Source organism: Barbus barbus (genome assembly GCF_936440315.1).
Source record: "Barbus barbus genome assembly, chromosome: 16".
Classification (NCBI taxonomy): Eukaryota; Metazoa; Chordata; class Actinopteri; order Cypriniformes; family Cyprinidae; genus Barbus; species Barbus barbus.
The window spans coordinates 6,275,412-6,296,101 of NC_136744.1; the positions used below are offsets into that span (position 1 = coordinate 6,275,412).

At 38.8% G+C, this 20,690-nt stretch overlaps 1 protein-coding gene across 8 annotated transcripts in view; it reads left to right on the forward strand.

Annotated features, from left to right (window-relative positions):
* Positions 1 to 82: 82 nt before the first annotated feature.
* Positions 83 to 20,690, forward strand: part of LOC306882819 (cullin-9-like) — a 62,826-nt gene continuing 42,218 nt past the window's right edge. For all 8 annotated transcript variants that reach the window (XM_079437732.1, XM_079437734.1, XM_079437733.1 and 5 more), the window contains exons 1-4: positions 83 to 263; positions 2,171 to 2,833; positions 15,411 to 15,565; positions 16,466 to 17,047. In XM_079437732.1, the coding sequence (XP_079293858.1) occupies positions 2,176 to 2,833; positions 15,411 to 15,565; positions 16,466 to 17,047 (1,395 nt within the window). In that variant the 5' untranslated portion in view covers positions 83 to 263; positions 2,171 to 2,175. The remainder of the gene's footprint in view (positions 264 to 2,170; positions 2,834 to 15,410; positions 15,566 to 16,465; positions 17,048 to 20,690) is intronic.

A 20,690-nucleotide genomic window follows, 5' to 3' on the forward strand; every position in this document is an offset into this window, starting at 1 on the left:
CGGATTTTTTGCACATGCTATTTGTTGACAATATAGCATAAATAATAAAAAGTATTAGGGCTGTTGTTGTTCCTCCACGCCTGCAGACGGCAGTAATGTGTTGCTGCACCCAGACATTGGCGCACAGGCGAGCTGAACTCATACCTGTACAACAGGCAGCAAAAACGACTTCAGGCTGGGCAACGATACGCTACCACGGAGAAGAAAACTCCATCCACCCCGGGAGAAAGTCGAGAAGGAGGGGAGGCCCTGCAACACCGGAGGTGAGTCCAAGCGGAGCTCTGCGGCTCTCTCAGGGCTTTTTATTCTTTTTGACACAGAGGCCGCACTGACAGCTAGTTACAGCATATGTATCCTGCTAGCGACGCGACGCAGCTAACTAGAACGGCCTCGAAGCCGCACGACGCGGCTTTCACTCTATAAAGTTTTTTTTTAAACGCGTTTCAGTTCGACGCGTCGCGTTGTGTTGCCCGCTCGCAGTGTTTATGTTAGCGCTAATGCGCACTTGCTCAGCTCTTTAACCGCGTCTCAGGAGAAAAAGCAGCGCGGCTGGAAGGGTTTAGCCGCCGTCGGATGCGAGCTCAGAGCGGGCTGAGGTGAGTGGATCCTCCGCTGAGCGCTAGTCAAACACGCCTGAACACACCAGGCCCACGTGTCGCTGTTTAGCAGCATCGCTAGCGGATGACAGCAGCTGTGAGAGGTAATAGACCTAGTTTACATGTAAACTGTGTACGTACGTAAGCTTTCTTTATAAAGTTTAAACTTTGTTAGAGATAAGTAACAATTGATGTTCTGGTGATGCTGGCAAATTATTAAAATTACCCAAAATAAAGCATCTTTCATTTTTTTTACTCCCCTCTTGTCATGCATGACTGAGTCATGAGGAGATGTTAGGTGGAGTGACTAATATCCTAGACTTGGGTGTAGAAAATTAGGTAGTTTTGATGCCTTTGTTTTATGGGAAAAAAATAATTTTAGTGTGAAGTATCTCTTTAATGTGACACTTGATTATGCGTATATTACAGAAACATCCTAACACCTTAGTCTTGTCTTATCTTGTTTGAAATTTTCAGATAGTTCACCCAAAAATGGCAATTCTGTCATTTACTCATCCTCGTCATTCCCAACATTGTTGTCTCATATCGTTCCAAACTCATAAGACTTACGCTTGTCTTAGAGACACAAATGAAGATATTTTTAATGAAACCCGAGAGATTTTTGTCCCCCCACTGAAAGCCCATTCACCCAAACCTTTGATTCTTCAAAAGGTTCATACAACATGCATTTTTACTGAAGTTCAAACATGCTTGAGGTGCAAAAACTTGAAAATGCTTCAAAAAGATCATAAAAACATCAAATATGGTAAACAGAAACTCCAACATGCTCGTTGACGCATGAGAACCAATGAGGTTGTCAAGCAAGTACAGTTCAGATATTGTTTACCAACTGTACATTGATTAATATTATATATGAATAAACGCCTGCATTAACCATTTGAGCTCTGGACCCACCGGTGGGTCCAAAATTGGATCATATTGCAATTTTGCTTGTCATATAAAGTGATCGTGTCTTTTCAAAAGATTTGGACTATATTGCTCAATCCAAAATCTTATGGATCTGGAACAATATGAGGGTGAGTAAATGATGACAGAAACTTCCCCTTTAATATTCCCCTTTCTGTCAAACATTTTATTGGACTGTCCAGCTTTTAATGAGTGTAGAAAACTCTTTTATGAACTCACTTGGAGTTATTTAGTATAATTTTGCCTGAAAAGGAATCTTTATCATATGTTAATGTAATATAACGTGTTCATTTGTTTGCTGGTTTTTATTGTATTTGTTGTACTTTTTTTATTGTTTTTGCCATGAAAATAGCCTAAGATGCTGACATGGCATTAAATAAAAATATATAGCTACTACTACTACTACTCATCCAGAAGTGAGCAGAGAAAAAGGTACTCCTTTTAGGAAACATACAAATAAAGATAATTTTAGATGTTTAATTACTATTTGGAGCATTGGGATCGCTTTTGTGGAAACCTCAAATTCAACCAAAATTGAAATTTTATTCACTTCTTTTGCCTGTAGCTCAAAATTACACGGTGCGCTTCCGACTCATTTTGCCAGCACAGGTCTCACATCCTCATTATATCACTCTTTGTATCCTCAGCTATCATGGTGGGTGAGCGCCGCAACGGTAACCTGCTGGTTCAGCTGGGCCCGAAGCTGCAGGCTTACCCAGAGGAGCTTATCCGTCAGAGGAGGACTCACGACGGCCAGACGGAGTACCTGATTCGCTGGAGCCTGCTGGCTGTGGATGATAGCAGCAGCTCAGGCTGCAGCAATGAGGCGAGCGGTGGCAGCAGCAGCAGTTCAGGTGGCGGAGGCTCCGGTGGCTCCACCTCAGGAGAGAGCAAGAGCGAGAGCATCCTCATGTGGATGTCCACAGAAGACGTCTACGCCAACTGCCCCACTCTGCTAGGCAAGCGCAAGACTGACTCCCAGAGGCCTCTGCTGGAGGAAGAGGAGCGGCCCAGTGGCCAGTTCCCCACAGATGTCACCTTTGACGAGGGAGAGCTGTTGGACATGAAAGACGACGTGAAGAATCTCGTGCGCCGCGCCCAGAAGCAGATGGCCAAGAACAGCGACTTCGGGATAAGCATCACACACACCATCCACGTGCTGAGCGCCTACGCCAGTATCGGCTCGCTGGTAGGAGTCTTCAAGGAGACCGGTGCTCTCGACCTGCTCATGGAGCTGCTCTGCAACAAGGAGCGACAGACCAGACGCAGCGCTGGCAAGATGCTGCGAGCCCTGGCTTCTCACGATGCAGGTGAGTCTGGCTTTTTTCAGTCTGGTTTCTCTAACTCGTGGTTATTTTGTTTGACAGCCTCTGAATGTCAGGTCTTTTGAAACTTCTCGGGTACTCTGTTAGAGCTGTTGTGTCCAGTGGTTCAAAGTAAAACTCTCACTTCCTAGGGTATTTCCATCCATGCTGTGAATAATGCACACAAAAAATCACAATGTCACTAAGTTTGCAAAAAAGCAGCATTTCCATTTCCATTGTAGTCTGTGTGCATGCAAGGTTATAATATGGATTATATACGTTGAAATAAATCTCTTGCTTTTGCCAAACATCTAAATAAAAATATGTATAACCTACACACAGCTTTTGAAACAGTAACAAATAATGCCTAAATGTAACAGATTTTATTTGTTTATTTATATATTTTTGTTTTATGAATGAATATAATAAACAGGATATGAGGTTTTAATAAATATGAAATGTAATACTTATCAAAATATATTTAAGTTATATTTTTTGTAATACATTCAGTGTGTTGAATATAGCCTACTAAAATATTGTTGAATTGTAAGCGAAGATGTTGATCTGATGTTTAGAGCCTCTGTTGGTCTAATGTTTTTGTCGTGGTACGAATTTAAAAATTTTACAAGCATGCTTTCATAGCTGTACTCTTAGTCATATGTAGGTCTGGGCAATAAATCGATAACAATAATTATCGCCGGTATAATTTTCCTCGATAAAACGATATGAAGAGTTCGATATAATGTTTATGTGCCAAAAGGGGAACGAAATGGCAATAACAATAAAATAGAGGTGGGGGAAAAATTTGATTCTTAGATGTACACGATGCGGATGGGGACGATTCTGTATCGATTCACAGATGTCAAAAATTGATATTCTATTTCTGAATGTTTATTGATAACGTGATGTTGACGAAACACAAAAGACATAACTCTAACCACTGCACACTGCACGCATCTGCGGCGCATTATGGCTCCGACAAGGGTTTGTTCTGTCCTCCACGCGTTGCCAACTCACACCAGAAGCGTTAAGACCTTTTCACACGGGACGCGGCAAGTGGTGGAATCGCTGCGTTCTTTAGATGTTGTTGTGGGGTCTTTTGTGACCTCTTGGATGAGTCGTCGCTGCGCTCTTGGGGTAATTTTGGTCGGCCGCCCACTCCTGGGAAGGTTCACCACTGTTCCATGTTTTCTCCATTTGTGGATAATGGCTCTCACTGTGGTTCGCTGGAGTCCCAAAGCTTTATAAATGGCTTTATAACCTTTTCCAGACTGATAGATCTGAATTACTTTCTTTCTCATTTGTTCCTGAATTTCTTTGGATCGCAACATGATGTGTAGCTTTTGAGGATCTTTTGGTCTACTTCACTTTGTCAGGCAGGTCCTATTTAAGTGATTTCTTGATTGTGATTTTGTTTTCCATTCATAAAAAAATTTTTTAAACTGCATGTTGTTTACTTGTGTTATCTTTGATTAATGTTTCAGATCAAACTAATTTAAATATTAAAGTGTTAAACATGCAATAAAAAAAAAAAAAATCAGGAATGGGGCCAACGCTTTTTCACACCACTGTATGTGCATACATATATCAGTGTTAATTTCGTTGACGAAGACTACGACGAAGGACGAGACGTTGACGAGCTAAAACTAATATCTGATGATAGAAACTATGACGAAATTTATGCGCGTCTTCATTAACAAGACGAGACGGGACTAAAATGTTATTTGAGGACTACCGGACACTCAAAATACATCCTATAGGCTAAGTTAACTGTCTTGTCTTTCAAAATGTGCGTCTCTGTCATTGGATAAGGTGCGTTTGCATATCTAGTCTCAGTATGGCAGCCGCAGTGGACGGATAGACTACCAAAACGCGAACTAGCGATCTGAAACAATGGCCGCAGCACCCGAAGGGTTAGGGAGTGGGTGACCAGACGTCCCATTTTTCCCGGGAGTCACAATTCATTGTCGATTAACTTAGTCAGTGAAGGTGCGATAGGTGGAAACGCGCTGATAGAAGTGCTCTCTTTCGCGCGCGCTCCACTTCTTCAGTTCTCATACAGCGCGCGATCAGTTCTCAGCGCTCAAATACACACACAGCAGTCCACATGTCTCTCATGTAGAGTATCTCACGGAAATACAGTCCGTTATGGTTTAAGTGAGCTTAAGCAGGTGGGTGAAAACTGAATGTATGTCAGTAGGCTATTACATACATACCTTCCGTCTTAAATGGACAGCATTCCTAATTATCTGTCATAAATGTTAACCAACAAAAGATGTTAAATAAATGTATACTTGTTAAGTAAACCTACTGTATCTGAAAAATGAGTTTAATTTATATTTCTACCAAAAAATTAAAATGTATTCCAGTTTTTCCAAATTCAATCCTTGATTCAAATTTCTCATAACTAAGCTTAATTGATTTGGTCTAAATAGAGAAGAATTAATGACTATTTTTGTTTGAATACTACATATAAAATAGCTTCCAAAATAAATGTTGGTAACTGCAGTTTGACTAAAAGTAATGACTAAAAGTTGACAAAAATGCAAAACTTTTCGTCGACTAAAACTATGATAGACTCAAATGACTAAAATGTGACTAAGACTATTAAGCATTTTCGTCTCAAGATAAAGACTAAGACTAAATCAAAAATGCCTGCCAAAATTAACACTGACATATATATATATATATATATATATATATATATATATATATATATATATTTATATTACGGCTTGGTTTCAGTTTTGATGTAAACAACATCTCCACATTGTTCTCTTTTTCCGCAGTATTTTGAATGAACAACGTATGCAATGGGTTCAACTGGATAGGCTAAAAAAAAACATTCAATTGCAATGACACTTACCTACATCTTCATCGCATCTTGTGCGCCACTGATTAGGCTGCCTGACGCACACTTAAAATTTGAATGTGGATTTTTATTTTAAATTCGACGAAAGATTCTAAATGGTTTTTGACAGCCCTAATGGACATGCAGGTTGCCGTGGTAGTGAGCAATACTTGTAGGCAAACACTTCTCACTGTTACAGTACAACCGGAGCACATTCTGAGGTGAGGGTCGTGATGTTTCTGGACTGCACTAGAGGCGGTTTAGCGAATAACACACTGAGCCAGCTAACCAATCTGAGCCCATTGTGTATTTCTGAGAGAGGGGCTTCATAAAAACAGGAAATCATTAGAGCGTTCATAGGAGAAGGGACAGAGCGGTGAAAAATAATGTGTTTTTAAACAAATGAAGCATTAACACGTTACACTGCACCCTATAAACGCAATCAAGCCTAGAAAAAAAGCAGTCAACCATCCCTTTAAGATATTTATTTTCAGGAAAATTAACAGTCTGGTTTCTACAACTTTCACTTTGGTGCAAAAATCTGCCTTTATCGTGCCTTGACATTTATCGTGATAATTATCGATCATGACTGATATGAAAAAATTATTTTGGCCATATCGCCTAGCCATATGCATATGGATTAAAGTGAATGGAGCACAAAGCCTTGTGAACCTTAAGTAAAGACTCACTGTATTGGCTTTAGACCACGAGCCGAGTTTGCTGAAGCCGTCAGATTTCCGCCAGTGGGCTGTGAGGTATTGGGTAATGTGAGTCATCAGTGAAGGGCACAGAGAGAGAGGGCTGTGTCATAGCGCTCTCAGCATTGAGTGTTGGCAGCGTCTCAAGATTGCACTGATGCTTTAGGACCCTTCAGGACTAGATGAGATAACACCGTGTATTTTCAACATATGTTCGGTTTAACTCTTTTGTCATGCTCAATTATTTCGAAAAAGCTTCTGTTTTAGAGCTATGCCTAAAATTAGAACAAAAAACTTGTGGTGTTAATAAATTACACTCAGAGGCAAAGCTATCAGATGTTACTTTTACTGCGATTTATTCATGCTTGCTTTTTTTTTTTTTTTTTTGAAAGAGGAAATGGATTCCTTACGAAGGGGGGCTTCCAGTTCCTCCTCCTCATTCTTTTGACTCTTATTCATACTCTTTCACAGGATGTACTTATTCGTCTCATTCCTCTGATTATGCTGAGGCATTTTAGTAATTTACTTCAGTGTAACAGAGACTACAGACATGTCGCTTCTGTTAAGCTGCCCAAGGGATCCTGACCATGTATGTGATCAGTAATGTTACATTCATGACATATTAGTGATGTACCTCTATTAGGGATGCACGATATTATCGGACTGATATCGAAATCGGCCGATAATGACTTTAAATGTAAATATCGGCATCGGCCTGACATGCGAAATTATGCCGATATGTCTTGCCGATAAGAGGAAGGGGTTAACTCGCATGTGCTCAGGGTGTTCTAGCGATTAGATCACGTCAGCAATGTGGCTCATTCTTGAAGCAAAGTTTTGTCTGAATGATGAATAGATTGACTGTTTTGGATCGCTGCATTTAATGTGTGAAGGCATGTACAGAATGACGCGTTCGGTGTGGGATAGAGTAAACATTTATAGCACAAGCAGGGGCAGCAGTGACAGCCTCCCCCAGGTCCTAATGCCCGTTCGGTAAGGAGTTTTAATAGTAGGGGCGCTGTTGGCCTACTTAATTTAATTAATACTACTAATTAAATTAAAAGTAAAATATCCTACACAAATAACATTTAGACTGTGTTTCTGATTAAATAAGGCAGTAATTGATGTAATAAAATAAGTATGTTTTGATTTAATGGTCAGAAGCTATAGCTTACATGAAAAAAAAATCACAAACATGACACTTGTAAATTAAATAATTTTATATATATATATATATATATATATATATATATATATATATATATATATACTGATTTATTCATTAATGTGTAACGTTTTATTTTTTAAACAAATCATGAGCTCTAAAAGATTTTCAGAATTTTTACAACTCTTTTGTTTTAGACCATCTACAAATGTTAAATCTTAAAATAAAATATTAGGGTTAACACTGCATCTTTCTGGGGGAAAAAATGCAGCGATTGATATAGTTAATTTATATTTATTTTCAAAGCTTCAATGTACTGTTAAAAAACCTTTATTTTTTATTTAATTCTAATAAATAAGTTCTTGTTAAAAACTAACCAAAATTAATAATATTTGCTTATAATTTCTGCACAGGAGAGACTTGGTGTTGTTTCCAAACAAAAGGAAATATATCGGTATCGGCATCGATATCGGCCAAAATGAGTTGAAGAATATCGGCATATCGAATATTGGCAGAATTCCAATATCGTGCATCCCTAACCTCTATATCAGGGTTCCTCAAATCTTGCCCTGGAGGGCCAATGCGCTGCAGAGTTTAACTCCAACCCTGATCAAACTCACCTACCTGTGATTTTCTAATGATTCTGAAGACACTGATTAGCATGCTCAGGTGTGTTTGATTAGGGTTGGAGCTAAACTCTGCAGGAAAGTGGATCTTGTGGGCCAGATTTGAGGATCCCTGCTCTATATAATAGATTTATATTAGATTTTTCTGGCAATATGAAATCAAGTAACACTAATATTCATAGAAAATAACTAGGGGTGTGCACGAGTAGTCGAACATTCGAATATTCGGTCTGTAATTATTATTCGAGCAATAAAAACACTATTTGAATTTTACGGTGTTTATTTGCTGGCAGTAAATGCAGGGAATCCATGATAAATCCTAAGCAGTTATAATTGCATGTACTGGGTGGCGCCGTGGAGCGTGTTAACAAGTTGATAGTATTTTATCACTGAATGTCGTCATCTGCCTCGCAAAGTTTAGATTTACTTTGATCTAAATGATCTGACAAAATGTAATTACTTCTGATCAAATGAATTAGTGAAACTGATTTATCATATCACCACCACAATAAGAAATCACTTGAAATTCAAACACACTCAGCATTAACATGTGAAACAATGTTAACACAATAAATACAGGCCGACTTGAGTATATGTAGCACGTTCTGTACTGTAATTGGCACAGTCTGCTTGATTTTTCCATTTGCTCTGCTTGATCTTGAATGCTGTTTTTTTATATAATGTATTTTTTTTTTTTTTTTTTTACATGTTTTCAACCAAAATACAACCTTGCAATATAATGTAACGTTGTTGCAGAACATTGTTGTGTAACGGTTAATCATAAGCTTGTTCAGAAATCGTGACAACTTGATAATTAAAAAATAACGTTTTTCTCATTAAACCTCATTTAAATAAACAAATATTCGAATATTCGTTTTTTTTATCTGCCCAAATATTCGAATGCAAAATTTTGGGAAAATGCCCATCCCTAAATATAACCCCCTTGTTACCCATTCAAAGCAAATTCAAAAGTGTTTTAGTAAAAAACAAAAGTATTTATTTATTTGGAATTTTCAAGCACCTTAATATTTCTTTTGGTGCCCATTTCAAAGAAAATTCTAAAGTATTTGAATATATACAAAAAAGCTAAATTATTTAGGTGTTTGAATATTCTATAAATACTGACATAATATATAATATCATCTGTTACATTATAGCAGTTACGTTATAATATCTAGATTTATAGAGTATTAAAAATCCCTCTATTTTTGCAGTTGAATTTGCTGGCATTATAAAATTAAGCAACATAGAAAAAAGGTCCTCTCATTAACCATTTCAAAGCAAATTCAAGGTATTGAGATTTAAATATTCAAACAAAAATAACTCCCACTGTGTAAACTGATTATTTTGAAACCAGTTTCTGTCTGCCATTGGTTGTAAAAAGTTAGTGGTTGAGGCAGAATTTGGCAGGACAGGCCAGCCTCTCAGACAAACAGAGCAAGGTTTAGGTTGCACTTTTCAGTTTCCTTCTAGTTGACACTGCATGTTAAACTGCTTTAGGAGATAGTATTTTAACATCCAAATTACTATGATCAGTTGCAAGTAGTAAAACTTTTAGGTAGTAGCATAACTACATTATTCTGTACTGTACTGATGGGTTTCACACTAAAGCAGAAAGTAGATGAATGCATTTTGGCTGGATGATTTTGCAGAAAGTGGTTTCTAAGAATAGTGAAGTATCAGCACAAAAGTTGCTGACTTGGTCAGTGCATTTTTCTGTGGGTGAGATGTGAATGTTTTTCGTCTTATTGGTCTAATATATTTTGCGTCATAGCTTTGATCCAGTTGCTTAACACCAGTCAAACAATCAAGCCTCTTGATGAAATGCTAATATGTAGTATTAGACAAGCTTATTGAATTCACCCATTTTAAGAAACAGCCCAGCCATTTGTAAATCTGTTTTTCTTTTTACCCATGAATATAGGGATGCACGATATTATCAGACCAGTATCGGAATCGCTTAATAATGGCTTTAAATGTAAATATCGGTATCGGCCTGATATGAAAAATTATGCCGATATGTCTTGCCGATAAGAGGAATACATTAACTCACATGTGCTCATGATTAGATCACGTCAACAATGTGGCTGGTTCTTGAAGCAAAGTCTTGCCTGAATGATGATTAGATTCACTGTTTTGGATCGCTGCATTTAAACTGAGAAAGCACCTACAGAATGATGCGTTCGGTGTGTAATAGAGTAAGCCGTAATAGCACGTGCAGCGGCAGCAGTGACAGCCTCCCCTGGGTCCTAACGCCCGCTCAGTAAGGGTTAATTCCATAGGAGGCTGCTGTTGGCCTACTTCTAATAAAATTAAAGCAAAATACACACATAATATTTAGACTGTGTTTCTGATTAAATAAAGGAGTAATTGATGCCATAAAATCTTGAGTATGTTTTGATTTAAAGGTCAGAAGCTATAGCTTACATGAAAAAAAAATCATAAACATGAAACTTAAATAATGAATAAATCAGTATAAAATTTGTGTAATATGTTATAATTTTTAAACATTATAAGCTCTAAATGTTTTTCAGAATTTTTACAACTCTTTTGCTTTAGACCATTTAGAAATGTTAAAACTTAAAATAAAATGTTAAGGTTACCACTGCATCTTTCTGGAAAAAAAATGCAGGGATTAATATAGTTTGTTATTTTCAAATTTAAATCTTGTACAAGAACTACAGCAAAAACCAGTTTCATGCATATTTTCAATATTTTAGAAATTGTATTTGAATATTACTAGTATTGACTTCAATGGATTTCATTAAAGTCCGTGTAAAGAGAATTCTGAGAATTGTTTCTAAACACATTACAAATGTTAGAAGTGTATTGCTGAAACGCATTACAAAGACTATGTAGAACTGAATTGTGGAGTTAAACCGTCACCAATTCTGTGTTCAGGATTTTTTGGGCGGTGCTAAAATGGTGGCTCAATGACGCAATGGAGCCATCGAGCGTGGCCCCGCCCCTAACACTATAATAACTACGGTTAGAGGTCTTAGACATTGTCTTTTTGAATGTCTGTGATGTTAGATATATAGATTCTAGGCAGGGACGGTTCTAGGGTGAATGGATACCCGGGTCTTAGCCCAGAGACATCAATATGTGGCAGAATACATACCATTTAAAAACATGGAGCGTTCACAATTCGCATCTATAAACGCGAGCTGTACCGCTTTCTCTTCTTTCAAAGCGCACCGGAGCTTTTTGCCGTTGCTAAGCAACCATGAGCCGCGCTCGCCTTGACGACGAGAAGGTTTCAACTCACTGCAGCGCTAACGCGAGTCTACAATTACATGACGAACTTGCACGCTCAAACATGTATGGCTGTATAAATCCAATTAAGCTACTAGAGGTAGTATCAGGAACCTACACTCTATTAAATCCTCCTGCTCCCCTGATCTGGAATTTCATATGCTTCTGTGTCGACCATTCTGGCTACCGAGGGAATTTACAGCGATCATAATCACAGCTGTTTACATTCCCCCTCAAGCCAACACAGACCAGGCACTTAAGGAACTGTATGGGAATATAAGCGAGCAGGAAACCGCGTACCCAGATGCAGCGTTTATTGTTACGGGGGACTTCAACAAAGCCAACTTCAGAACAATAGCTCCAAAATACTTTCAACACATCACCATCAACACGCGTGGTGATCGTGTACTGGACCACTGCTACTCTCCATTCCGGGACGCCTACAAATCGCTCCCCCGCCCACCTTTCGGCAAATCGGACCACACTTCCGTTCTGCTCCTGCCTGCTTATAGGCAGAAACTGAAACGAGAAGCACCCGCCCTCAGGACAATTCAATGCTGGTCGGACCAATCAGACGCTATACTACAGGACTGTTTTGATCACGTGGACTGGGACATGTTCCGGGCAGCGTCTGATGACGACATAGAGGCGTACTCAGATACTGTAACGCGTTTCATCAGGAAGTGTGTAGAGGATGTAGTACCGACAAAAACAATCCGCATCTACCCCAACCAAAAACCGTGGATTAACAGCGATGTTCGAGCAGCCTTGTCAGCGCGGACATCTGCCTTTAAATCCGGAAACTCTGACGATCGCAAACAAGCCAGTTACGATCTCAGGAAATCAATCAAAGCTGCCATACGACAATATAAAAACAAAGTTGAAGAACAATTCAAAACCAACAACGCAAGAAGCATGTGGCAGGGTATCAACAACATCACAGATTTCAGAGGGAATAAACCAGCTACTGTGAACATTGCCGCCTCTGTACCGGACGAACTTAATAACTTTTATGCTCGTTTCGAGGCTCACAACACCGCCCACACAGAGCGCGCTCCCGCGGCTGTAGCAGAAGAGGCGAGCGCACTTTCCTTTTCTGTCGCAGATGTAACCCGATCCTTCCGACGGGTGAACATCCGCAAGGCTGTGGGTCCCGATGGCATCCCAGGCCGTGTGCTCCGAGCATGCGCATTCCAACTGGCCGGGGTTTTCACAGACATTTTTAACCTTTCCCTCTCTCTGTCTGTGGTTCCCGCATGCTTCAAAAAATCCACCATTGTGCCCATACCAAAGAAAAATAAAATCACATGCTTGAATGACTGGAGGCCCATTGCTCTGACACCCATCTTCAGCAAGTGCTTTGAGAAACTCATCAGAGACTACATCTGCTCTGTGCTGCCTGACTCACTGGATCCCCTACAATTTGCATATCGCAGAAACCGTTCCACAGACGATGCTATTGCCTTCACCCTGCACACTGCTCTCTCCCACCTGGAAAATAAGAACACCTATGTGAGAATGCTGTTTGTGGACTACAGCTCAGCATTCAATACCATAGTGCCTGCCACACTGGTTGAGAAGCTCCAGACTCTGGGACTAAACGGATCTCTGTGCAGCTGGATCCTGGACTTCCTGACAGGCAGATGTCAGGTGGTCAGAATGGGCAACAACACTTCATCCCCGCTGACCCTCAACACTGGTGCTCCTCAGGGCTGCGTCCTCAGCCCACTCCTGTACTCCCTGTACACACACGACTGTACAGCAACACACAGCTCCAACGTCATCGTCAAATTTGCTGACGACACAACGGTGATAGGCCTGATCACTGACAACGATGAGACGGCCTACAGAGAGGAGGTGAGAACCCTGACTAAATGGTGTCAAGAGAACCACCTCTCACTCAACATCGACAAGACCAAGGAGCTGGTGGTGGATTTCAGGAGACAGAGCAGAGAACACACACCCATCACCATCGACATGACACCTGTGGAGCGAGTAAACAGCTTCAAATTCCTCGGTGTTCACATCACTGAGGATCTCACATGGTCCGCTCACACAGATGCAGTGCTGAAGAAGACACACCAACGCCTCTTCTTCCTGAGACGGCTGAGGAAGTTTGGAATGAACCCCAGCATCCTCAGATCATTCTACACCTGCACTGTGGAGAGCATCCTGACAGGCTGCATCACCGCCTGGTTTGGAAACAGCACTGCTGGCAACCGCAAAGCTCTGCAAAGGGTCGTGCGAACTGCCCGTCACATTGTTGGAGGTGAGCTTCCCTCCCTCCAGGACATCTACACCAGGCGGTGTATAAAGAAAGCCCGGAGGATCATCAGTGACTCCAGCCACCCATCCCACAGACTGCTCTCTCTGCTGCCCTCAGGAAGACGTCTCCGCAGCATCCGATCCCGCACTAGCCGACTGAGGGATAGCTTTTTTCCTCAGGCTATCAGGCTAATGAACAGTCAAAACTAATATACCTACAGCATAATCCCACTTTACAGTATACGCACTGCACTTTAATCCCATACAGTTCAAACTGGACTACCAGTACACTACTGCACAAATACAACAATCTTTTTGCCAGCACCGGATACCATCCAATGCACATCCATGACATTTGCACATCCGGTTTATATATAATCTGCTGCATCTTCGCATATTACTGTGTGTATATAACGTAGAATGTGTACTACATACTGTGTATAATGTGTATCGGTAACTGTATGTCTGTCTAATAGTACACTGTGTGTACTGAGTATATGTATGTGTATATTACACATTGTCATCTGTATAAGTCTGTACGTATGTATGGTAATGTCTATATGTAAATTGTTTTTGCAGTGTCTGGAGCACGCTCTCAAGAATTTCACTCACGAAGGCACACGTGCTGTGGTGATGTGACAATAAAAGTGATTTGATTTGATTTTTTATCAGTAGCATCCATTCAGGTTGTAGCGGTATTTGACAGTTGAGAGAGACGGCCGCTTTCCCGCGAGTGGGCGTGGTTTCAGCGCAGACAGGACACGCCCCCAGCTTTGAGAGCAGAGAGTCCTGCCTATTTTTCAAAAGATTTTGATAACTTGTTTTAGTTATTTGGCTTTTTTTTTTTTTTTTTTTTTTTTTTTTTAAATCATTCAAATTTGGCTGGGTGGTTAATAACACATTTTTCTGTTGTGTGACAAACTCTGAACACATATTTTAATATCACTTTACACGGACTTTAAATTCCTTTGAACACGCCTGCTCAAAAAGGTCTAAATTTATGAAAACTACACATTCAAAACATTATTACTATGTAAATGTTAAGTGTAAGTGAGATGTTTAGTACTGTAAGGTCTTTCATGACACTACATATGCTGGCGTGTGAATTTGATATGTGCTTGATATAAAATAAATGGTGCTTAAAGTCCTTAAGTCCTTGAATCTGGTGTTCATGAAAGAGTGGGAACCCTGTTCATTATAAAATAACTTGCATTCTAACAAATAAGTTCTTGTAAAAAATAATTTGCTTATGATTTCTGCACAGGAGAGATTTGGTGTTGTTTCCAAACAATAGGAAATATATCGGCATCGGCTATCGACCAAAATGAGTTGAAAAATATCGGCATATCGGATATCGGCAAAAATCCGATATCTTGTATCCCTACATGAATATATGAAAAATCAAGCTTTTTTTTGCCTATTTGTTTTTAACTGGGGGAAAAACAAACAGTTTAAATACACCCATACTGATGTGTCAAACCCACATTTTTAAACGATGATGTTGCTGTCTTTTGTCTGTCTTTTGTCTTTGATTTGTTTAGTAAAAAGGAGGGGAGGCTGTGATATTCTATACTTTATCTGAGAATCAAATCCATGAACAACTATTAATGCTTAAATAGTATAATTGACGTAAATGTGTAGTAGAAGTAAATTAAATACAGGAAATAAATTGGGTCTGTAAAAATCAGTCAGTGTTGATAAGGCTGATGTTGTTTGTCTTTAGGGAGTCGTGCCTATGTGCTGCTGTCCCTCAGCCAGCAGGATGGCATCGAGCAACACATGGACTTTGACAACCGCTACACCCTGCTGGAGCTTTTTGCAGAGACCACCTCCTCTGAAGAGCACGGCATCTCCTTTGAGGGCATCCATCTTCCACAGGTACTCCTCTTCATCTCCACTCTAGTCTGAATAACTGTCCAAAACCTAGTCGGGTACCTTGTCTGCTGGCAGCGTGCTAACCCAGATTGAATCCCATAAGTGATGATTTATGACAATTGTCATTGGCAGCAGCTCATGCAACACACCAAATACTACTTTCATGAAGTCAATGAGATGCAAAGCACACTTGATTTTTAATTTGACAAAACAAGGTGTCTTATAAGCCTTTATATTGGGAATGTACCTGTGTTGCCTAAGTAGGCAACTTGCAAGGTTTTGCTAAGAGTACCTTATCAATAGTAGACACATATTGTTGAGCTTGTGGGTTAGTGACACGAAGCTCTTTTTTTATTGATTTTTGTTTTTAAATCTAAGTTTTTAAAAGCGTGTGGTATAGTTGTGAAAATTAAAAAAATGTCCTGATATTATAACAGAAGAAAAGCCCTCTGTGGGAGGAAATTGAAAAGTAGTTTGGCACCATATTTCATTATTTCTTAGAAAAAACAAACAATGAAGCATTTGTGTTTAAATATTATAAATATTTGAATAATTCTTATTATATTTAACTTAAATAAAATATTAGATATAAGAAAACGTAACAAATTATTTGATTTCAGCTAGTTTCCAAAGCAACATTTCTCATTTTCATTTAAAATAACTAAAATTAATATTCATATAAATTAATACAATTAATAAAAACTATATAGACATAAAAAAGACATTTTATATTAGCCAAATAAAAAATGGAAAATTCAAAAATAGAAAAGCTATAATAGTATCTAAAATAATAGATACTACTATAAGAGCGATTTGAAATTTATATCCAAAGATTACATTTCTAAGATCTGTTGCTTGGACACTTTGTCATTGACACTTTACGTATTTGTTTGTCTGTTGTAGATTCCAGGCAAGCTGCTATTCTCTCTGGTAAAGCGTTACTTATGCGTCACTTCATTGATGGACAAGTTGAACACTGCGGGGGTGGAGTCCACCTCTGAGCGTCAGGACGTGGGCCCCTCCTCTTCCACGGCAGCCTACCAATCAGAGCACGCTCGTGTGCAGCGGGAGTTCGAGTTCACCATGGCCATGGCCAACCTCATCTCAGAGCTGGTGCGCGTCATGGGCTGGGACCGCAACCGGCAGCTGCCCCTCACCTCCACAAGTACAAGCAGAGGGGTTGAGGAAATAAATAATGAAATCCAGAAACACCCCATCCGCTCCATCTTTCAGCCGCGCTTCTCCGTTTCGTCTTCCTTCATGGCCGCTACAGCAATGGCTGCGGTCACGCCACCAAAGAAGAAGAAAACGGCAAACGGTTTCAAGACGCGTTCTGACTTCACTTCTCGTTCGGCTTATGTGGAGTATGTGCAGGACAACCTGAAGAGTGGCATGATGGTCCGTATGCTGGAGGACTATGAAGAGGTCAGCGCCGGGGATGAAGGAGAGTTTCGTTACAGTAACGACGGCTCGCCACCGGTACAGGTTAGTGCTTTATGAATGCATGAAGCTCATCAAACACTTTATATGCTGCTCTCATTCAGTGTAAACACTGAAAAACTTTAGGTTATGTATGGTTTACAAGCACTGACGAAATATTGCAGTAATTCCATGCTTATTTACTTTAGACAGATAATTGCTTTGTGAACTGCTGTCATATCATTTAATTATTTTTATTAAATAAAAACAGCCAGTTTCAGTTTTAAGGATAAGAAAAATTAATGGTTTGTTAAACTATCAGTTTGAATTACATTCCTGTTTATGCTGCTTAAATATAGAAATCAGACAGATGCTGTTTTCTGCAACAGTATCTTTTCTCTTACGTACACAAAAATGCACAATGGAAAACCATACATTTTATGCAAACCTGTAATATATAATACGTAAACAGTATATGTATTTTGACTTAATTTACCAGTTATTAAAAGTAGGGCTGAACGAGTAATTGCATTTGCGATAATATCGCGATATGAAAAAACATGATTTTTCAACCTCAGAGGATGCGATTACACTCTGTCATGTGACACGTGAGAGTAAAGAGGTGTGTTCGACTTGAAGACCGATCGGTATATGGCATCAAAGTACGGTGAGAGAAAGCATGAGGAGACGTTCGCTCTCGCAGTGCTTTGATGACACACCCCGATCGGTCTAGCAGCGCTGCTTCAAGTCGAACACATCTAAGCAGCCTTCAGAGGAAGCATCAAGTTGGCACGCTGCAGTGTTGCGAAGTCTGCCGTTTGCCTCCAAAAACGTGATATTGCACACCCCTATAGCCTACTTCAAAACAGCACATGGAAATAACTCATGCAGTTACAGTGCATTTCATTACTGAAGACTTCAACCTTCAGGTAATATAGGCTGTATAATAAGGTTATATATATATATATATATATGGTAAACGTACCTATTAAGCACACTTCTATTTTTGAGATCAGATTATTAAAAGAAAAAATATTTATTATCCTTGATGTCTAAACCAACTGATGTGTTTGTTACTATATACCTCCTATAATTTGAAGTCAATCAGATCATTGCAGATATGAGTCTCCATGTGTTCACTCTGTCTGGCGGTCCATTTGAAAGCTGTCTAAAAACTTTCACCAAAAGAGAAGCCCTTTAAATGTGTTTTTTTAAAGGTTTTATTTTGGGTAAGTTTCACTACTTATTGTAAAATTATGAGATTAATGTTCAGACTTTTGCATATTATAACCTGGAACTTGGATGTGATAACTATATTAGATCCAAAAGATAGTTTTAGGAACACAGCGCAGATGCTGCAGAACACAGTTAGCTGACTAGCTCTATAAGATTTGTGCTACGCTAACATATTACTTCACAGGCGTTACTGGCTTGTACTTTTACATCCATAATATTATAAATTGACAGTTTATTGCTGGTCTGTGGTTTTACAGGGCTGTCATTGTTTTATATTTTAAGGTGAGCTTAAACGGTGCATCACTATGAAAATCACAGCTTCAGTGTGACATCAGTAAGGAAAAGTATCATTTCATAGATATTGTTAATAATAGCTGTTCATATTAAAATATGTATGAACTTAATACATGACCTAGACTATTTATTTAGCAAAATCCTGTCATTTTAAGAAATATTAAATGAAATATATTATAAATTGTTGCTGCTCCAATTAAGCTCAGTGTGCTCTCTTTAAGCTCTTCCACACTGAACGTCTATGTAAATACTTCATAAACAGACTTTAAATATTAACTGATGGTTGTCACTAAGTTAATGGATTTATGGATTCTATCGACTCAAATCTGCAGACTGGCCTGACCTTTGGCAACTAGCCTCAACTTCTCCAGACTGTGAATCTATAGATAAGATATAGATAGAGACTATAGATAAGTTTACAACCATTTAAAAAGAGGTTTCATAATGCGGCTAGTTTCTATGTTCATCCCCATCAATTAAATGTTTTATTGGTTTAATTTTTGAATGTGTTACTTAGCTGAAAGTGGACTAGTATAGATGTTTACATCACACTTCACTATGAATATATAACTGATCGACTTGAATGCCATGTTGCTTGATTTTTTTTGTGATTGACTTTGTACCTTCAAAAAAATATATATTTTAAATTTTTCTTTTAAAAATTTCCTTAAAATAAATAAGAATTTTTAATAAAACATGATGTGAGCTTAATGGGAACAGGGGTGTGCTTAAAGGGTACAAAAACGTACCCATTAAGCACAGCCAGGCTTTTTTAATTTAATGATGTATATCTTAATTGAAATGCTTTTGTCATGTAAAATAAAATTAAATATTTTTGTGTGAGAGATTATTTTATTTTAACATAACGTTTTGTACTGAAACCAATATCTTGTGCACTAAAAATGTCTCAATGTAGATTTTGGTGAGCTTAATAGGTACGTTTACCCTATATATTAGTGCTGTCAAAGTTAACGCGTTAATAACGTGTTAATGCAAATTAATTTTAACGGCACTAATTTTTTTTACGCGCGATTAACGCAGCGCGTATTTTCTGTTTGACCCGTGGCCTAACCCGTAGTTGGAAAAATGGGGATACCGATAGCAACAGTGCAGACCCATTTAGTGACTTTTTTTCCCTTCAAAAAAGCGCCCAAACCTTGTTTAGTTTCTAAGAATCGCCGGTACTGGCGCGCGAGGTCTTGCTCTCCCAGCGCACGCACACCTCTCTCTCACGCGGCAGAGAGGAGCAGCGCTTTCAGTGAAACACAGATATTGTGCTGCTTCTCTAATTTTACATGCAAGTATAGCCGAAATCACAGCACAGCTATTGTCTTTATCTTATGTGTATTTGATTTCATCAGACGACGGTGCCACCTATCATGATTTGTTTTTGTGCAGATTAGCATCTTGGAAGGAAGAGCTGGTTATGTAGTCTTAATGAATCTCGTTTCAGTCACTATTTCATATATATTCCGTTGTCTGACAACAGAAACAATACAATATATACCAATGAAAACTGTTTTATTGAGAATTTAGCTTTATCAAAATACAGTATGTGGGCACAAGGAGGGGAAACAAATCCAATAATAAATGTACATTTTGCATGTTCAGAAGAAGAGCTGCCCTGTCGTGAAAAAATGTAAACAGTTGTGGTAAATTGCTCAGTACAAAGAAAGAGAAGTAATGGGAACCTGGCATTTCTTTTTTTCATGTGTCTAATAGACATGAACAAGCTCTTTGTAAAACATCTATGACCTTTGACACATGTCTAATCTTCATGCTCTATGTTGACTATGGTTTCAATAATAATAAACATACATTTGCATAAATCATCCATATTTGTCCATGCCCATGTTGATTAGAGTATTAAAAACTTAAAGTATTAATTTAAGGTACATTTAGAACAAATTAAAATGTGTGATTAATCGCAATTAAATTAAACACATACACACAGTGGGTATGGAAAGTATTCAGACCCCCTTAAATTTTTCACTCTTTGTTATATTGCAGCCATTTGCTAAAATCATTTTAAGTTCATTTTGTTTCCTCATTAATGTACACACAGCACCCCATATTGACAGAAAAACACAGAATTGTTGACATTTTTGCAGATTTATTAAAAAAGAAAAACTGAAATATCACATGGTCCTAAGTATTCAGACCCTTTGCTGTGACATTC